We start from the raw sequence: 20999 nt of genomic DNA on the forward strand, positions 1-20999 counted from the left end.
TCCGACGTTTGTATAAAAACCACGCGCGGGCGTTCTGGATGTGAAATAAGTGGCTTCATTTCCCATCCAGAATCTCGAGTCTAGCCATTCGGGCTTAGAAGTCAATGGTTTAAACTATAGTTGACTCTTTTATTTCGAACTTGTATAGAATATTTTCGTGATTTTCTTCATTATTGGAGTGTCTCTAGAATAGTTTATCATCCAAACTCGTATTATTAACAATCAAAGTAAGAGGAAAAGTACGCAATTTTCTTTTTAATTCTTGACCAGAATTGTTTGTAGTATATTATGGTTATATAGTACCTATTTATTTGTTCATAATAATTTTTTGGATTTTTTTAAAACGCAAATAGTCTTTGAAACTTATATATTTGAATTTTCCTTTGTAATTTTTGGTTTTTTTAAATCTTATTTTGATTGGGAAGAGCATGGTATCAGCACTAGATATCAGTACAGCTGAAGTATTGTGAGTTTTAAATTCTGTTCCCCTTTCTACTTTGAAGAAAAATTGTTGAACCAGTGAAAAGGTGTGTCAAAAATCTGACCCCGATATGAAAAATGCTCCGAAATCAAAGCATTGGAAAATGAAAAAATAAAATTGAAACTCTGATTTCTACAAGGAAAGGCACAAAGATTAGACTCTTCCAGAAAGAAAATTGAATATGGGGGGGGGGGTGGAGGGTATAACATTTTTTTCGAAATTTACCCCCCTCCCCGGACACGCATCAGTTGACCCCCCGGACAGTCATAATTACCCCTATGTGCGAAAATTTTCTAGAAGAGCCCATTTCTGTATTTTGGATATTTGAGCTGTAGATCATTTCACCCGATTGGATTTAAAATTCTCATTGGATCACAGAGACAGGGGTAGTTCGGGTAGTTCATAATAACAATGAACGCATTTCAGGGGACCGCAAGATAGCATTCCTATGGATTTATGATGATTTGCTTTTCCTGTCTGGTTGGTATTTTTTGTTTACATAAGTTATGGATGGGAATATGTGATTGTCTGCGTATTTCTGTACGTCCTTGGAGCATTCTGTTAGATATTCAAGCTTCAGGAAATTTATGCAAAAGCTAGACGTAAACCCATCCGGCAATATTATTTGTAAAATCATTAAATATGAATTTCGAGGTGTATTCAAACCTTCAACTTTGACGTCAACCTATTCAGTTTAGTTATGAATCATGCAAACTTTCATCAGACATAAGCTAATCGATAACGTTCGTTTTCGACCAGAAAGTTGACCTGGTCAAGGAAATGGTGATCTATTATTGACGAAAATGTGTCCAAATTTCTTTGAAATGTCATCTTTTATTCACAGATTCTACGATGAATTTCGCAATTGTAATTCCTTCTTTATATATGTCATAGAAAATACTATCCCATGTAACTAACACATCTTTTAAACCTTAAAATCCTAAAGTATGTTTGAAAAAATTGCCTGTATTTTCAAGTTTTGCTCATTCGGGAAAAGTACAGTAAAAATAACACCGAGTTGGAACTAAAATTTTGAATGGACTTTTGGATTTGTTTCTTGAAGAATTTTGAAAAAAAACTTTTATATCATATCTTTTCTTCACGTCTAACCTAGATATTTTCGCTTTCATTTTCTTTCCAATGATGAGTTGTGTGCATTTGAAAGTTCTTATTCAGGAACTCACAATTTATTATTATTGATGTTCTATTGTTACTTATAGAACGTTCTATAGATCCGGTGAAATAGGTTTATGATATCTTTGGTGCCTAAAATATATCTACTATAGAGGCTCAAACGGTATTTCTCACCCACGCAGGAATTGTGCAAACGCTATCTGGATCTTTACACAAAAGTGCTAAAATTTCAAGGCTGGAATATCCCCTTCCTTCTTTTTTAGCCCATTGTCTTCATATTTTATGCGTTTGATTAAGCAAAACTAAGTTCTAAGTTTTATTTCAAAATATAATTTTTAAATATAGAATGTTGGATATAAATCCCAATAAATACTTAATTGCTACTTTCGTAATTTTTGGACAATTTTGTAAAATCAGCCAAATCTATCCTGCACCACGGTATAAACTTCCCTACCTAAAATAACATCAGGATAAATCAAAGAGTCTGGAGACGAAATTGGTTGAAACTTTTTTGACACTTTTGATTATGAATAATAGACAAATTTTTGAATTATGATGCTCTTAAATGTTTAATTTTTTTGTAAGAATTTTAAGATAAGAATGATGGAAACATTTTGCACTCTGGGACTCTGCCTCGTATGAGCATTTTGGATAAAAAATGTTTTGAGAGCATCCTTTTCAATAACCCACCCCATTCACATTTACTATCCGCTATACTGTCTATACAATTCTTTTCAGAGTATGCGGGTATAATTTGATATATTTATCAAACAAAGTGCTTTATTAAGTAATTGGTCCTCTTAGCCTAAAGAACCAATTCCATTTCATATATATTCTAAGCCTCCCCAGTTTTGTGCAAAATAGACTTTTTTCTCCGATTCCTGGCAATTTCTATCTCATCTTGAGCCTTTAGCCCCTCCACTTTTACGGTTCATCCGCCGGGCCTGATATTTTATCGGTTTGATAGGTGCTTTTTTTTCTACTGTTAAATCCAAGATACGTCAAGGCTGAGACGCCTATATTTCACACTTTATTCTTTTAGACCTTTCCCTCCTACACGTAACCTTAAAAACCTTTAAAATGACCAACTTGAGCGTCCCCTAAATTTGAATACGAATAATTTGAAAGACAATGGTGTCTTAGCCAGCCAACAGTACTTAACAGTGTTGACATTGTCTTTAGATATGATTAAAAACTAATGGTTTTGAGACCATCTTCCAGCTGGGTGATAGTTTATCTCAAGGTCGAGCGGGTGCGGTGCACAGAGTACAAAAGCAGTTTGCAGTCTGGGTAGACTTGTTACAGTAGATGCCGCTGAAACCCCTGCTGGGCAAACAAAATTTTTCAAAATATTGATTTACATTTTCTTTTAAAAAAAATCTTTAGGGTGGTAAAGCAAAACGCATGCTTCTTCAATAATTTAAATTTTTCAAATCTTGAATATGGATGACTGTTTTTACCACTAAGAAATTTCAAAAAACGAAACACCAAGACCTAAAATTAGAAAAAAAGAATCGTGAAATTATTCATAATATGCTGAATAAGCAAATGCTTTTGCATTATGCATCATCGGTGAACTGACGGAGAGAGTTTTGGATGTTTGTAACTATGTTTCATACTTATGAATTCTTCGTTTTCTTTTTCACAATATTATTCATCCTCATACGTGATAAGTTTTGAAACGCCGGTTGGTTCTTGTTTTGGATGGATTATAATTTTCAGTAAAAAAAAACTTAAAGTGAACATTTTGTTTTGTGTGTACAATTCCTCCCAATCGCAATAGATTTTCCGCGTGAAATATTTTATTTTTCATTTCTTGGTTGATGTCTTTGATTTCCTGGTTGCAACAGAGCGTAAATTTGAATTTTTTGCTGTTTTTCCATCAATTGGAGCATTTCTGAAATTCATGAAAATTGGTTACCTGTAGATATTGACTAAACTGGCTCTTAAGACAAAGTGATCTTTTGACAAAAGGGAATATTCTTTTCCAAAAATAAAGGAGACGTCATGATAGGGATGTTGAAAAAGTGAAAAATTGACAGGGCTAAGATATAGATTTATAAATCCCGAAGGGCTAGATGTCGTGCTTTGGAAAGTGTGCCGAGGTTAAGTAGGAAATCCTACCTAGGTCACGTGACATATAATAGAATTTAAGCGCTTGATCAATAAGAAGCTTCGCAGGTTTTCGAAAACAATAGCAGCAATATTTTTTGCGACATTCACTTTTTTTGCTTGGAAGAGCTTAAAGCACAACATCTAGCCCTTCGGGCTTTAAATCTGTTTTGGGACCCTTTAATAATCTGCCTCCAATTAATGGAACTACCGTTTCCACACTTAGGAGCAATTTCTATACTCAAACAAGCGTAGAGGCTATTTTCCATGGTTTTACATCAAGAAAATAACAAATACGTTCACTGTAACTGGTTCAAATAACTTTCTTAGTGTTTGGCAAAGCTACGCATGCGCAATACATCAGCAGGTCAGTTGCTCAACCTTAAGAGTGTTGAATGAGAACTTGATCTGGTCAGTTTCTTTTGTGCCATCATGAACCTTATGTCTCACAATTCACCCGGTTCGATGTTTTCCAGACTTTCTTTTAAAGTTCAATGATATTCTGTCTAGAAAAATCATCTGTTAAAACGATACAATCTAAATTAAGGATTTTTCCCTAATCTGAAAGAAGCCTACTAAACAAAGATAAGAACTTTTTTAGACAGCTTGTTTCTTCTTAAGAGGAACAGGGACTAAACAATGAATTTGATCTACTAACCAATATGTTTTCGTCCGCTTGTGGTCAGTGATTCGGAGCTTCTATGAGAAAACTGCTAACCAACCCTAGTTAGGTTCATTCTTTTCATTAATCATCATTCAATATCTAATTTTAGCTGTATTACATAAAAATGTTATAAAGAAAACGTAGTACTATAGTGGTACTAAACAACAATGGATAATTATACGCAGCCAATGTTTAGTGTTGGTGGCGGTGGACCCAGATTTGCTGCTTTGGAGTTACCAAGCACTGACACAATCCCTTCATGGTTCACAATCGTATTTGCGGCTATTAACGGTGGCGGGTTCTGCCTGAACACCCTATCACTATGGTTACTGGCTACCCGAAAGATTGTCTATAAGTTCAAAGTGAATGCTTTTATCGTTTCGTTATGTGTGTCAGACTTCCTGGTTTCCCTATCAGGGTTTTACTTCCTAGGAACCATAACATCGACAAGCGGAACTTTATTCTCAAGACGTGTGGCCACTATCATATTTGGTTTTTCACTGGAGACTTCTTTAATGAGTCTTTGTAATTTGAGTTATGAGAGATTGACCGCTATTCGTAAACCGTTTCATTATCACGAGATTTTGTCGACCGGTAAAATCGTCTGTATCTCTGTTTTCGGTTGGTCATTTTGCATATCCCTTCTTGCAGTGCAATTCATTTTTGGATTCATATACCAGCATCATAAATATGTATATTTCAATTGGATAGTTTTTATCAGTTTGGCGCTCGTTTCAATGGCTTTTCTTGCCATTGTTTACGTGTATCTAATATGTGAGATCAAGCGCCATTCCTCTCATATTCGATCAGTTTCGATTGCGAAAGACAGTCACGGAAAACACGATTATTATCACGGAAGTGACGTAAGTAATAACGCGTGTGACACGCTTACGGAGGTGACGTACGCGTCGGATAGCAGCGCGACCACGCGGGCGATCGATAAAAACAGTGACTTCTTATCACACTTAAGTGATAACAGATCTCTCTTGGGAATTCCCAAATCAGCGAGCCATGATATGGACTTACGCAAAGCAGCTATTGAAAAATCAAGAACTAATCAAAAACGATCTGGTGAAAAACGCCGGCTATCCGCCCGTGCGTATTTGCTTCGGAAGGAGCGTCGGTCTGTATTATTTTGTCTTAGTATTGTGGTGCTTTTTGTTGCTACTTGGATGCCGGTTATCGTATTTTTCATCCGGTGCTTGATCAATAACACGTGTGAAAATGATGATCAACTCTTATTCATTTGTTCCTGTTTAGTTTCCATCAACTCTCTACTCGATCCAATCCTCTACTTCATCATCACCAAAGACTTCCGTAATTTTCTATGCGGAAAAGTATGTCGGAACACTTCCAGGAGGGGTAGCTATGAATCCCGAAGAAGTAGCAGTGCAAATTATATTTAAATTGATATTTAATTATGATATTTTTAGGGAATTTTTACTTTCTTTTTTTATTAAATTATTTTTGTTTATATATAGTAACATATTAAATTAATATGGAATGAATTATTTTGATAAAATATTTCCCGCTTGAAATTTAAAAAAGTCAAATTTTTGCTCTTTAGAGTACGAAATTGAGTGTTTTCGATATCATTAATACTTTCCATTAGCTCCAGTTAGACATTAGAATTATCCCGTGGGAATATGGGAAATGAAATATTTCTCGAGAATCAAAAAAGATGGTCTTCACATACCATTGAGTTACCATTTCGACCCTGCTCAAGCAACAAAAAGTGAACCCTTAATTTGTGCCGCTTTTGGAATTAGCCTATTTTATAAGATTCGTGTTTTTAGTACATGATATTTTCCTACGTCGATGCAGTAATCAACATTTAAATTCACTTTCAGCTCTACCCCTTAGGGGCTTTGAACTCAATGTGTCATACAACCCTTACTCAGTAAAATGAAGCGAGAGTTTTTCTAGCCAGTCTGGATAACAAGATATAGCAATCAAAATAAAAAAATCTTTAGCTTCTAATAAGCAGTGGGGTTCCGGTGGGGTTAGATTCTAATTTCTAATGTTTCAATTTCCAGTATGGATAATAGAGCAAGTGTTTTCAGTAGGGAATGGAGAGTAAGAGGATTTGTTCAATTTGCGGATAAATTTCTTGGGTACTGTCATCATTAGAGTGATTTCTAACCGATTCCTTCCATTCCACTTGATCTGTGATGTACCCTTGACCATGTTTTTGGTTTCAATAGTAAAATCTAGATTTTCGGTCAAAATCGAACCTCTCCAAAATATTTTTTATTATCATTAAGTAGTCGAATAAAAACAAGGAAAATCTGAAACAAAAAATTCTTTTAAAATATAGACTATATATATTCATTATATTTACAAAAATGTACTGGTTATATTTTTCCCTATAAGATATTTTATCTATAAACACTAATCGCATGTCACTTATATCAGTTTCCTTTGAACGTTCAAAAAATTTGAAAATGTTTTCAATCGGGAGGAAGTCAACGCATCTTCAAAATAAATGTCAAAGATGTTTGTCTCAAAAAAAGACATTTTCTGTCCAAGGTTGAACAAACCATCCAAACAACGTTCAGCTTACATCCATACCGCCTCTGATTGTCATATGACCGTTGAAAAAACATTCGTTTATCCAGCTGGTAGAAACATATCTTACTTTTATTGAAAAGAAACAAAGCAAGCAACCCGATCGCTTAACCTCTACTTTACAAAAAACGCCAAAAATATCTTCACGTAGGTTGTAACAATGAAGTAATAGCCTGAAGGGCTAGAATCGAATCTCCTTGAAAGTTGCGCGGCCTAGCGTGGTCCACCTTAGTCTGAACGCAGATGTCTACAAAACCCCAGGTTGTACAGGGTGTCCCTAATAAAAGTATCGAGTTTGAACATGCGATTGAGTAGAAAGTTTTAAGTGTGTATTCACAAAATTGTATTTTAAGCTCTCCCTCTTTTTTCTTTGTCATTACGTAACAATATGTGATGGAGAACGTTCTTATATTTTAGCGATAACACACACAAACTTTTTTACTCAATCGCATGTTCAAACTCGATGCTTTTATTAGGGACACCCTGTATAATGAGCAAGAATCTGTTAGTGGATGCAAAGATTTATTATACACTGGATAAACGACTCATAAAACGATGGAGAGCGGTCATTGTATTTCCTTTGTTTCAGAAAACAATTGATGTTCTAGCTTTGTCCGCAAAGGACAACTGTCATGGCGGCTCGAAGATGTCCGATTTAAAAAAATGTTTATCAGTCTTATTTTTAAAAAGTTCTCTAGCTCTTTCTTTTTGTACATTTGCAGAAAAAAAAGTTTGAAAGTAAGGCTAGCATTCCAAGCTTGATATATTTGTGAAATCTAATGTGAGAAAAACATCATTAGACCAGAAATTCAGCCAAAATGCTTATAGTGACACAAAGTTTTCAATCGGAAATATCTTTCCAAGACTGTCCCCAGAAGAGCTGAAATTAACATACATAAGACTTGAGTGTCTTGGCTCCACTGTGGTATGAAAATCCTTTGGAGGCACGTGGTGACAAGGTGGTTTTTTTGAGGTCGAAGTTTGAAAATTTCCGGTGTCAACATTAAATTTCTTATATACAACACGTCTTTTGCATCTTTCTCGCAGCTTGAAACGTCATAACGACTTATTATTATCAATTAATTGGAAGAATCCGACTCTCACAGGAAAGTTTTAAATCTCTTTTGGGAATTGGATGAGTGATTTTCGATAAGAAATGCAATAAAAATGCTTCGAAAAATCATTTAATGAGGGAAGGAGAGTGAACAATACTATCATTACTGCGGACATAGCTAGTACACGAGAAATCAGCAAAAATCGGTTACTTGTATATCCAGTGTATAATAAATCCTTGGTGGATGCTAGCAGTCTAAGATTGAAACTAAAATTCACACCTAAATTTCGAAAAAATATCACTCGAAAACAAAGGAATCACTAGATTCAATTCGTAGTAAAAAATACGGCGCATATTTCAAGGCCTCATTTTTTCTTGCCTGAGAAAGGTTAAAGATTTGATTCTAACCGTTCGGGCTTATACTTCATTGGGTTGTAACTTTATTTGTATGATCATCTCAGAGAACTCGAGTGAAATTCTTTTTTGGTCGCGTCTGCAAATTACCAATCAATATTTATCTCATTGTCCATAAGAAAGAAAGCATCGATTGAATTTCAATTGATAAAATAAAGATCTGGCAAATGATTCACTATCGCACTATTTGGATTATGCATCAGCTGATATTTCGTAGGTATTCTTGTTTGGACCCAACGGGAAGCTTTCCTCCACACCATTTTCTGCGCCTTTTTTGTTCAAAATCTCTATCTTTGGTCGAACGGATGTTTTGATTTTCTATGGAACCAGATAAGCAATTAAATACTACACCCCTGTCTCACAGCCCCGGTCGAATTATGTCTCACAGCCCCGGTCGAATTATGTCTCACAGCCCCGGTCGAATTATGTCTTGCAGCCCTGGTTTTTTACAGCAGTGGAGATTTTCCCAATGTGGATAAAAATTCTATTGTTGCAGGCTCATAAAATCCAATGGGAATGTTTTTGGAGTGAAAATTTTTAATGCATTGAAATTCGAATTGGGATGAAATTATTGAAGTCAATTTTTCCCGACAACGGGGAATTTTGAACAATTGTTTTTTGTTCCCGATCTCCTGGGAACCTTCCAAATAAAATGTAAATGAAAATAAACTGATTACCTGCCATAAAGTATTGCCATCAGCTTTGAAGAGTGTGATAACAGCAAACAAGGGAATCATGATAGCTGTTGCCAGGGCTAACATCCAACCAATCGCTTCTGCCCAGGGTGGGAATTTATAAGTACCATATGATATACCTAAGACCGAGGGAAACTGAACTGGTTGAAAAATAATGTTCGGAGAGCTACCACATTATGATAGACTCTTGAAACAGGTAGTCTGGGTAGTTTGAAAAATTAAGAGATACTTGTCTACTTGTCTTTGAAAGTCTCTAGTCTCCAGTCCTTACGACTACTTACGACTAAAAGGAAGCCTTTTAAAACAGGGACAGGGATATAACGTAGCCTAACAAGGTCTACTTTTCGCCAAAAAAAGTTGATAGAATGATTTTTAGATTTTGGACTAGTGAAACAAATTCTTGCAATGCTCTTTTTATTTCATTTCCTAGGTTTTCTTGTCTCCATTAAGAATAATCAGTTGATAAAACTTGATCTTCAACGACCCTATATCAAGGCCCCTAGAATCAAAATTTATTTATTCTTACCTTCCCACTGAGTGAGCTTGAAAATCAAGACGAGCCCCATGATGACGGGACTGATGAACTTCCAGCACAATCTCCACCAACGGGACGGTTTGTAGCCTACCATCTGCTCAACCATCTTCAAAAGACGGTCAGCATCGAAAAACCATCCTACAACGATGATCTCAACAAAAGCCACGAAGATAAGACATACGCCAGCTGATTGGTAATCGAAGATGGTAAACCAGTAGATACCAGCCTGAAAAAAAAAACGTAATTAGAATTGAAAGTTGAGAACCCATTGTTTTTGGATAGTTAAAGGTGCTGAAATATTAAGTCCTAAGATAAAAGACTAATTATTTTCTTTATTGTCGTGCTTTTCGCCGGGGGGGGGGGGCAGTCAGGCAAATTGACCGACGGGTATGTGCGGCGGTTAAGGGTATGTTTTTCAAAATATCAGAAATGCACTGTATGGGTGGAAATTTCAGCAAATCTCTCAAAAATCTTGATTTTTTTTGCTATCTAAAAGAGTTTAAAATTTGAAAAAATGCACTGTAAGGGTATGAATTTCACCGATTTTTTTCTGCACTGTAAGGGTGCAATTCTAAAAGCCATTTTTTACGCCGCACATACCGTCAGTTGGTAAACCCATTGCCCCCCCGGGGCTTTTCGTCATTCCCGCTCAGATTTTAGAGCTGGACGGTTGCTAGCAAAAAACATTATATTCGAGATGCGGATATAACAGATAAAGCAAGGAGTAGAAGTGATTAAAAAAGCCGGATTTGTTAGAAATTGGTGTAATAAGAATTCTGGGCCCAATTATTCTCTCAACCCTGTCTCTAACCCCAGTGAAAGATGAGGATAGAAATTCTATTGCTAACAGCCCGAAAATTCCAGGTGGATGGTTTTGCAGTTTTTCCATTGAACTTTAAGTTGGATGAAATTGAAATTGTAGGTGATTTTTTTCCACCAGGGCCAAATTTTGGCCAAATTTTCAAGTGGGGGTGGGATAGTCTGTGACACTAGGGTTATATTCTCTGACTAAGCAGAGGGGAGAAAGGGCCAACTTCGCAACATAAAAATAGATCGACAAATTTCAAAAAGAACGACAATTCTCACCATCCATAACCCCGACCGATAAAGTCACTGTACCACCCTTACGTATTCCTTTTTCTTAGTGTTTTGCGTATAATAACAACTAACAGTTTATGAAATAAAAATATACGCATGCGTTTTAACATTGTTTTGAACAACGTTGTTACCTGGGTGATGATAGTAAAACCGAACAAGAAGCACGTGACACAAACACCGAAAATGAATAATTCTTTTCGTTTTCTCAAATATGTCGGATATTCATCCACCAGATTCGTCACTATGCACTCCATCATACCAAACTGAAAGTAGAAATAAAGAATTATTTATCTCCAGTAATAGGAAGCATTTAGTACCTGGGGTTCTAAATCCGAGGGATGCTGTGTGTATGTTTATTTTACAATAGTTAAATTGCAGTTTGATTTTAAATCGTCTAAATCACTCATTCTGCTTGTGGTATTACCGGGGCGTCTGCGAGTAGCGTGACATCTCTCGTTTGGTTCCGCGTGACATTGGCTATAACTAGGTTAAACAAGATGACTTTTAAAGTGTAAAAACCGACCCTTTAGGCACCCATTAATTTGCTTAGTGTCCTCCAGGCATTTGACACCACTGAAAAACTATTTTTCTTCTGGTACAAGATCGGTATATCGGTAAATATTGGATGGTAATCATAAATTTAAACGCTGGCTGATAGGGCCACTGATAAATAATACCCGGATAAATGAGTCCTTGGTGCTGGGTGCAACAAAAAATAATTAGCATTTGCCTAGTGAAGAAAAATTTTTCCTGTAAATCTCACCTGACTATCAAGCCCAAGTGTGAAGAGCATGAAAAAGAAAATAATGGACCAAAATGTCGATAAGGGCATTTGTGAAATTCCCTCCGGATAAACCATGAAGGCTAAACCAGGTCCTAAAACCGAAAAGATGAAAACATTGACAACGTGAATGGTTCTCCAAGACTGAAAAATGGGCGTGGTCCCTAATTTTTAAGTTTGGTAAATTTTTTGAAGTAAGAACACAATAACCAAATAACGTTCATGGATTCTTGATATCTAACTTCGCCCCTAGCGTAAAATGGAAGGCTAAAAGCCTGTAACTGCCTAAAAGCCTGTTTTATTTAAACTAAACAATGTGTGGATAAAATAAAATATCAAAGAACGGATAGATGATTTCTTAAAGGACCCTTTGTAAAACATTTACCATACCAGACCATACAAAATGATGGATAGATGTGAAAAATCAATTTTACCGTGAGTCGCCACGTCCTTCACATCAACATTCAAACTCTTTGCCATGGATCCCAACACAGAGAAAATGACCAACCCAGCTAACGAACTCGTGCAAGCATCTAAAGCTGAGATAAACATGGCATCTCTGATACAATTATTATTGAATTTGTTATAACTGGCGAATGAGAGAAGTGAACCAAAAGCTGGACCGAGTGAGTAGAAGAGTTGTCCACCTGCAGCTGCCCATACCTAAAAAATATCAATCATACTTTTGTTAGACACCCTCTTCCAGGGTCCACGCCACTGGACGGCAGGGGGCTATGCCCCCCCCACTTTTTTGCAAAGTAAAAATCTTTGGTTGCGCTTCCTTCGACTCTATATTCATTGGCCCCCACTTTAAATTTCATGGCGTGGGCCCTCTCCTCTCACAGTAGGTAGATATTTTCCAACCGTTGGGTCTGTGAGAAGGGAGTGTTGTTAGAAAATGTATATGGTTCTTTATCATGCAAAAGTAGATTTCAAGATTACTCATTGTCTTTGAAAGTAGTAGACTTTGTGGATCTTTGTTGCTTCAAATGAAAGGCTGAATCTGCGTTTAACAGATTTAAGCTCAAGTTTTCCAGTTCCAATTCATAATGAAGACGATGCATCTTCATGACAAAAAGAAAAAGACAGCGTGGTTGAATGAATTGAAAATGAATGCTAAAATATGTAATTTTTACCTCAGGTTTGGCGATTTTCTCAAAATCAGGTTTTATATAATAAGTGACTCCTTCGATAGCATTTGGTAGTGTTAATCCACGGACCAGAAGAATTAGCAATACGACGTATGGGAAAGTTGCTGTAAAGTAAACGACCTGAAACGGAAAGAGTGACAATGTTAGTATTTGCTTATAGGACTGTCAGGAAGATTTTCTACAAAATTCCTGAAGAAGCACGTTTAAATATGAATAGTATGTCAGCTAATGAAAAAGTCAATTTTGATACATCATACATGCATCTTAACCTCATTTGGTTATACTAATGACCAGTAATATATCCTTATAATCGTAAAAAACACTAATGGATTATTTAAGAGTATGGTCAACTTCTGACCTTTCCAGCAGATTTGACGCCCTTCCACATACAGAAATACACGACCATCCAAGAGAGAAGAAGACATAAAACAAGTTGCCAGCGGATTTTACCAGTGTCGTCAATGCTGTTCGTTTGCTCCAAGACGTAATTGCTGAAAGAGGGAAATATCAGAGTATGATTTATAGAAGGAAACATAAGAACAAGTACATATGATGCTCTCTAATTCGACGTTATACTATTCGATACTCTCCATTATTCGATAATATTGAACGTCAAAGTCATCAAGAAATTCTCATAAACGATGCTCTATGATTCAATACGCTCCCTTAATTGATGAAAATCCACAATCCCCTTTGAAAATCGAGTTAGAGAGCGTCATATCATAACTGTAAGGTATAACCATCTAGAACGTCTTTCACAGATGTGAAGTGCAAGAAATAATTTATCCTTTCTAGGGAAGAAGAAAAAAAAATTTTCTTTGAAGGTTTTTTGGAATGAAATCTTACTCTAAAATCGATTCCGAAAATCGAACGTTCGCGACACTGATACAGTTGACTCTTGCTAATTCGAACTGGAGCGGGGTATCGTGTTCGAATTACCGAGAGATTCGAATTATTGAAAAGATTTTAAGATAGTTGCTCTTTGACGGGGACTGGAAACAAGTCGAATTATAGAAAAGTTTGAATAATAGAAGTTCGAATAAGCGAGGGTTTACTGTACAAAGGTTTATTCATTCAGAAAATTTCTCCGGAAAATCTCCGGAAATTTCGCCACTCCAATGACAGTTTTCCGGTTTTCTTAAAATAATGATATCAAGAATCAAAGCATTCCAGTCACCAGTTCTGAGATAAGCGAGTTTACCTGAAATATTCGATGCTTGGATAATTCCATTTCTCATACGGCTTACAATACATTACACTTGAACCGTTCACAAGCTTGGTCGATAAATCGAATCCTTTCAAACATGACAACATACCCGTTGTCGTGTTGAACAGGGAACCGTTACCTAGAATAAAACATATATTTTTTTCAATCTGATGAAAGTGTTTTGCTGGGGTATAAATTTACTTATAATTTTAAGGGACCGAATAGTCAGGGTGCAAGCAAGGGTTCGAAATCCCTGCTCCTTCAAATAGTCCGTTTAGTTCATAGATATCCGAGCCCGTTGGCCATGGAATCTTTGAAAACAATCGAAAGATTATCTAGAAGTCCTAGATTACTGGTTTATCCATGGAAAATATTGGGTCATCTCAAATGATCAGGAAAGTTTGGTACAGAGTGCACAGGTGCACAGGGTTTAAGTACTAATGTAACTTAGCTCTGGTTTAGTCGGCCCACTTTTAGCCCTGCCTATTCTAATTGCAAATTAAAGTTGGCATAAAGTGGACCAAAAGTGGGCTGTCTAAAGTGAAATATTATGTAAAGTCGACACAGTGCCCTCTTTTGATTCGCATTGAGTGGTTTTGCCTATCATAATCAAGAAAGTAGGTAGAAAGCGGGCTCTCTTTAGACAGCCGCTTTTCGATCCACCTTTAGCCAACTTGTAAAAGTACACAAAATTTAGGTTGCTGCGCATGCTCAGATTGGAGGCAGGGATAAAAGTGGGCCGACTAAACCAGAGCTTACAAGCTGTACAGTTTTGACGTTCATTCTTATGTTCAGTGCCGATCACACTACAGTGCACAACCAAGTAAGTAAAAATTAAGAAAAACCTACCCGACGGTCTTGGCCCTTCTAGACAATATTTTGTGGCCCATGTAGGATCACAATGCCGCCAAGGTATGTCCGCCCTGAATGAGGCGAAAAGATAGAAGAGCACCCATGCAATGATGACGTTATAATAAACGCCCACCAGAAAAGATACCATCAGCATTGAGTAACCAATCCCTGTAGAGATGAAGTAACATCGTAAAGCATTATGGGTGCTGAATACAATTCACAGTTTCTTGAGAGTGATTACAGATGACTGTTTGAAATCAGTTTTAAGTATTTTTCAACTCGTAGTTTTTGTTTAAGCTGGTCCGTTTGTCTGTAACTTATAAAGTAGGAGTCCAAACTTTGAGTGCGAAATTTCACAGCACCCACAAGAAGCTGTTTCTGTGTTTGTAATCCACAGATATCTAAATACCTAGTGGACACCTTGAACTACTTTAGAGAGAGAGTACTATTCATTCTAGAACAAGAAAAGAGCGTGTATGAGTTCTCCCACATGATATTGGGAATTCAATATAGAAAACGTAGAAAGCATAACACAATAAAAGTTTTACCTCGAAAGAGAGGGCAAACGATTCTCCACACTTGAATGGGACCTTCTGCGATGTATTGACCCAACGCCACCTCCATAATGTACATTGGCATTCCACATGTTATCAACATGACGATGTAAGGAATCAGAAATGCACCTATGGTGAGGAAGCGGATGAACATTGCAAAACTATTAAAACTAGGCAAATGATAACCCTAGAGTTGGTAGATAATATCTGACTCATCAAAATTCATCAAAGGTTAGCTGGGCGAAAAATATTTTCATTTCATGGAAATTATTATGAGATTGAACAATTTGCCTAGGGTTCTAGTGAAAATAAACTTCCAGGTAAAAGAATAAGATATTTTAGTCGTATAGCTAAAGCTGTAATTGTTAAGATAATTTCGAGAAACCTGCAGTGTATACTTATAACTTTATGATAAGAGTGCACAGTAAAAAAGTACCCTGGTTATGTTTTGGTATATATTTCCAGACCAAATCTTACCTCCACCACTTTGATAAGCCAAGTAAGGGAATCTCCAAATATTTCCAAGTCCAACAGTATAACCCACACATGACAAGAGGAACTCCTTTTGGCTACCCCATAAATCACGTTTTGGCGCCTCTTGCTTTTCACCTGAACCTTCATTTTCACCACCTCCATTGATGAGCCAAAACTGACTTTTTTCGTCATCAGGTGATGAAGGCATTTTGCTGTTACTTTGCCTTCTGTAAAAAAAATCAAAGCAGATACAAAAGTAGCAAGCACCTCACTAAAAACCGAGATTTTTCATCTCGTTTCTTAGTGAGTTCCACTTTGACGATTTTCGAAAAATAGAAGCCTTTAAGTCCTTTGACGCGAATTCGATTTTTTTGCTACTGCAGGAGCTTCGAAATTGGAAAGTGACGTCAAAAAATCGAATGTGTAGAGCCCGAAAACCTGGGCTCAAAACATTCGAAAAAGTTGCAAAGTGGATAGCCGTTAATTGCGTAAAAAACGCGGGTGATGTCTAGTATAGGCTAATACAAAAGTAGAAATTTTTAACTAATACGCAATAATACAAAGCACGCAAAATATCTCTGCTTCCCAGCTGGTACACAACGTTGTTTCAACGTTCATCTAACGTTAAATGGACGTTGTGAACGTTAGATAAACGTTAAAATAACGTTGTGTGCCAGCTGGGTTTATGACAAGTTTTGATGTTCTCCTTTCTTTCAAGATGTATTTAAAGATGTCAAGATGTATTTAAAGATCTCTCTCGTTTCGCTCATGGGTCAAGCATCTTCTATTCAGAGAGCAGCTTATCGTTCGTTGTATAGTTTCCGTAGCAAGACCTTTCTATAAATACATACATTCCATTCATAACAAGATCATTCAAAGCTAGAATCCATTTAACATCACGAGATAACTTATTGAAATCCCATTTTGAAACGATCATATTGATATGTTATCTATCAGATCTCCGAATCTCAATTTTCCCTGTCGCTTTATGACTGTAATGGTTTCACTTTGTGAGAACTTAATCGATTTTTGATTGAAAAATGTCATCATTTTTTAAGTTGTTTAAAAAATTTTCGATCTTTACTCTCAGGTCAATAAACATTGCAAATATTTGACCCTATTTGACTTTTATAATATAGGACTTTTTCAAATGCAGGCTAGGTGGTACGGAAATGTTTTAGGGAGGGGCATGACAATTCGGATGGAATCGAAGAAACTTAGGCCTACGGTAGGAAACAGATATTTGGGATGCTTTTGACTAGTAAAACGAAATCAAGCAAAAATCGGTCAGAATTTCGAAATTGGCAACAAAAAGTCAAAATTTCTGACAAAAAACTTCAATTTCATTTTCAACTTTCGGTGACGGAATTTTGGAGCAATCAGCAGCAATCGTTAGCTCAAGCTCGAGATATGTAGATAAGTAGATACGGGACAGCAATAGAAAGTCACGGCATTCATTTTCTAAATATTCTATCATTGTTCAGTACGAAATTCATAAGAAAAACAGACAAACTCTAAAGAATCGCATTGCGCGAGTAATTGAGTAATTAGGCCACTTTCCAATCGATTGAAATTCTTTCCGCGAATCTTTAAGCAGGCAGAAGATATTTTGTAAACATCACCATTTGTATTGCTTTGAAAAGTACAAAACCTTTGAAATTAGGCAAGAGAAAAATATATTTCAGTGGTCATTTAAGAATAATGCTAAGTGCTAAGATGAAAAATACGATCGTAAGATGAGCCCGTCAATGAAACAATATTCCCTCCATCCTTTCAAATGTGTAGAAATTATGCATTCAACATCTTATGGACATCCATAAAATGACTAGGGTAAAATTTTCTACCAAACTTTTGATTCATACTATCAAATTTCGTATTAGTCTGTAAAATGTCCCTCAGGTCATTAAGAGAATTAAGTATTGTTGACACACACAATATTTTCAAAAATAAATTCTGACCAAGATAGACCCTAAGATAGTAGAGTCTCATATATTCTTCCAACATTTATAATGCAAGACAAACTATCAATATCAAAAATGATTTCACTCATTGAGACAGGGGCAGTTTAAGGGTGCAATTCTAAAAGTAAATTTTTACGCCGCACATACCGTCAGTTGGTCACCACGAGGAAGTATATTAACCTACAAGGGCTAGATTTAAATCTTTAGAAGTGGGGGACAAGGGGATATATTATTCCTTTTGGCAAGGCAAAACTGGTTCTTCTTCTTCGGGCCTGACCGACCAATATTTTTTCTGATGGTGCTGACCCTATCTTGTCTTTCCTTATCAACTCGAAAACAGGAGTCCAAGCTCCTGTGTGGATTTGAAGTCATCATTTCTTACATAGATTGAGTTTCCTGCGTGATCATACAAATACTGGATTGGAAGTAACACTTCTACCAGAAAGTAAAACGCGAAAACAAGGAAAGTGCTAGATTCAGTCCGTAGTTCAAAATGCGGTGCAAATTCCAAGACATCCACTTTTGATTGCCAAGGAAAAGTTGCAAATGCCTTTCTAGCTTTCAGCTTCAAACTCAATGCTTTCCCATCCCAAAACTAACCCGCAAGCTTTAGAAAATCAATCCTTCTTGGCCTTTACTCTTATTGGCTAGCTCAATAAATGAAGTCGAAAGTGATTTTGTAAACTTAGTCGTAACTTTGCTCACTTCCATATCTTCCACAGTTCTGATGCACTAAAATGCATATATTTGTAAAGCTTTTTGAGTGCAATATTTTCGCAAAGTGTAGAAAAGAAAATATGTTAATATTTTTAACAGGTTGTTGCCGACAAGCGAAAGGAGAAAACTATTTAGATGTTAAATTCAAGAACCTTCATAATGGCTCATATTAGAAGCCGTTTAGTCCATTTGTGTGAAATGTTTTCCAAGGTGAAAATCGACCTTTTTATGAGCTGACTCTAAACAACTATTCCAAAAATGTTGTACACTTGTAAAGTATTTCGTAGAGCTTAAAGCTCATAAGAACAAATATTGGATTTGAAATGTCGAATTATGTTTTGTTCCAAAAAACGTGTATGTAAGGATTATCCAAGAAACTTTCTTGGATTACCCGTTAGATCGCAAAAAGGTCCAATGAAAATTAATCAAACACCATTATTTAACGTATCAATATTACATGAGACGATCGTTAAGAGCATCGATGATTAAAACAACGCCTATAACGCCATCTTGGAACCAGATCCTTTTTTCTGAGAGAAAACTGCACCCCTTTCTCAAAGACCACTCCTACAGGGAAAATTGGCCAAGATGTCATCTCAACTGGAAAATTATACTCCAATTTTTGTACCCATTAAAAATAAATAGATAAACAATTCCTAACTGCAAAATACTGTGCTATTCTTTCCATCCCCACTGAATCTTCTGACTTGAAAACAATGGATTCAATAATCCCCAGCCATAAAAAAATGGATACATCAACCATCAAGTTTCAATCAGTTATTTTTACCACCACTACACGCTTTTTTATAAGAATGGTGTTTTTTTCATTTCATCATGGATATTCTTAACTTTTTGGCGAAAATCATCCAAAAATATTCTTACGGTATTCTTAGGTTAAGATCGAAATTGGCAATCTACAGGTTAAAATGCATTAAAAATGACATTCTTAGATTCAGTTGCTAAATTCCATGATGGTGATATCCTTACCATATTCTTAATTTTTTGCCCATTTTCATCATGTACATTCTTATAAAGTGTATTCTTATAAAAAAAACGCGTGTAGCTGATATAAATCCTACCGGGTCCGTGAGAAGGGGGTGTAGAAATGAAAACTTATCGTAACGAGTTCAATCATTTTCCTGACCCATGTAAGTTATCAAAGATTTCCAACAGTATTTGAGTATGCAAACATTTTCACCATCAAAAGCAAATATACAAATAAGCAAAATTTAGAGATTAGTTCTCAAAAATGTTCAGATGTGAATTTCATCAAAAGCTACACTAATAAACTGTTAGGATGGTATCAAATTTCGACGGCTGAATACTTACCAGTCTAGGGAAAGCAACGTGGTGGAGGACAACCTTAGGAGATTATTTCCCTTATATGGAGTGCAGCAACACTCCTTTATGGGTGATTCTTTCTTGCAATTCATATAATCACTGGGAATACAACCCATATCTTAATCTAGAATTCGATCTTTATTTGATATCATGGCGACTTCGCTGTTTATGTTTCTAAGTTCTTTTTTCAGACGGGGTTATATAAACACTATAAAACGAACTGACAAAAGTTGAACTATATTCTACATTCATTGTAGCGGATTTTGGCGCCAAAATGTAGTTGCATCTTCATGTAAAACTGGTGGTCATATCTCTAAAGTTCAAAAGGGTTGAAGGACAAAGATGCAATATTTGAAAGCAAAAAAAGCATAAAACCTCTAATCTGCGTGTTTCAGCTAAATAGAACGCATCCAATACAATAATACTACACGATCCATGTAATATCTTTGATAATCCTGGTCAAGTTAAAAAGCATCAACTGTTGTGTTGGCTCTTCTACTTCAAAGATTTACCCACTAAGAATCATTTTGATGGCTGTTTTTATCTGTACACTGATGGATATTTTCAAAATAAACAAATTTGTTAAGTATTGCAAATAAGTGCTTGTACTTACATGCTCCTTCTTTAGAAACTTGTCATTTTTGTATGTTTGGTCGGTCAAGATGAGAATATTGACGTCACAAAATAAACAGAATATTGCAAAGTTTAGCATATATACATCCGTGAAGAATCTGATGACGGATTCAAAATCTATAGATGAAGATAAACAGTCCCGGTGGAACTTTTTCCCACAGTGGGGATCGGGAAATTTCTATCGAAATCTCATAGGGAATAAAAATTCTTTTGTTCCTCAGCTCAAAAAATTCAGTGGGGATGGTTTTGGAGTGCAATTATTTCCAATAAATATTACATTGGGGTAAAACCAAAATCAATTTCACCACCAGTGACAAAACTAAGGCTAAATTTCCTTTCTATTGACCGGATCTGCGACACGGGGTGTCATCACCATTTGTTAAAGTGAGCGAGTTTACAAACTATTCATAATAGTCTACTATCTGCTTGTGACTAGAAGGATCCGCAACGCATGACCGCAACTAAGCATCGAAACAACATCTCTTTAAAGGCTGTAACATCCAAATACTTCTTTTTACAAAAACAATTGTTATAAGAGGAAGTCTCAAAATGGCAAAAATCGAGAAAAATTAT

At 36.1% G+C, this 20999-nt stretch overlaps 3 protein-coding genes across 4 annotated transcripts in view; 2 read left to right on the forward strand and 1 right to left on the reverse strand.

Annotated features, from left to right (window-relative positions):
• LOC136819566 (cytochrome P450 4V2-like) overlaps positions 1–20999 on the forward strand; it is a 92741-nt gene that overhangs the window by 27736 nt on the left and 44006 nt on the right. The window lies entirely within an intron of this gene.
• Positions 4505–5929, forward strand: LOC136819567 (alpha-2 adrenergic receptor-like). Its single transcript, XM_067075803.1, has one exon. The coding sequence runs from the start codon at positions 4559–4561 to the stop codon at positions 5795–5797; it is 1239 nt and encodes a 412-aa protein (XP_066931904.1). The 5' UTR covers positions 4505–4558; the 3' UTR covers positions 5798–5929.
• Positions 8101–16047, reverse strand: LOC136819529 (sodium- and chloride-dependent GABA transporter 1-like). Its single transcript, XM_067075763.1, has 12 exons — positions 15778–16047; positions 15295–15429; positions 14744–14914; positions 13889–14033; positions 13046–13178; positions 12673–12807; positions 11971–12199; positions 11519–11631; positions 10887–11018; positions 9649–9883; positions 9105–9241; positions 8101–8745 (listed from the first exon to the last, which is right to left on the reverse strand). The coding sequence occupies exons 1-12, from the start codon at positions 15980–15982 to the stop codon at positions 8620–8622; spliced, it is 1896 nt and encodes a 631-aa protein (XP_066931864.1). The 5' UTR covers positions 15983–16047; the 3' UTR covers positions 8101–8619.

This window comes from Clytia hemisphaerica, unplaced genomic scaffold (assembly GCF_902728285.1).
Source record: "Clytia hemisphaerica strain Z4C2 unplaced genomic scaffold, Clytia hemisphaerica genome assembly, whole genome shotgun sequence".
NCBI lineage: Eukaryota > Metazoa > Cnidaria > Hydrozoa > Leptothecata > Clytiidae > Clytia > Clytia hemisphaerica.

Excerpts from the sequence above, each read along its gene's own strand:
- LOC136819567 (XM_067075803.1), top strand. The coding sequence starts at position 4,559 with ATGGATAATTATACGCAGCCAATGTTTAGTGTTGGTGGCGGTGGACCC.
- LOC136819529 (XM_067075763.1), bottom strand. The coding sequence starts at position 15,982 with ATGCCTTCATCACCTGATGACGAAAAAAGTCAGTTTTGGCTCATCAAT. Across the intron at positions 13,179-13,888 it reads CCAAGCATCGAATATTTCAG|CAATTACGTCTTGGAGCAAA; the intron begins GTAAACTCGCTT and ends TCCCTCTTTCAG. Across the intron at positions 11,632-11,970 it reads GAAGGACGTGGCGACTCACG|GACCTGGTTTAGCCTTCATG; the intron begins GTAAAATTGATT and ends TTTCGGTTTTAG.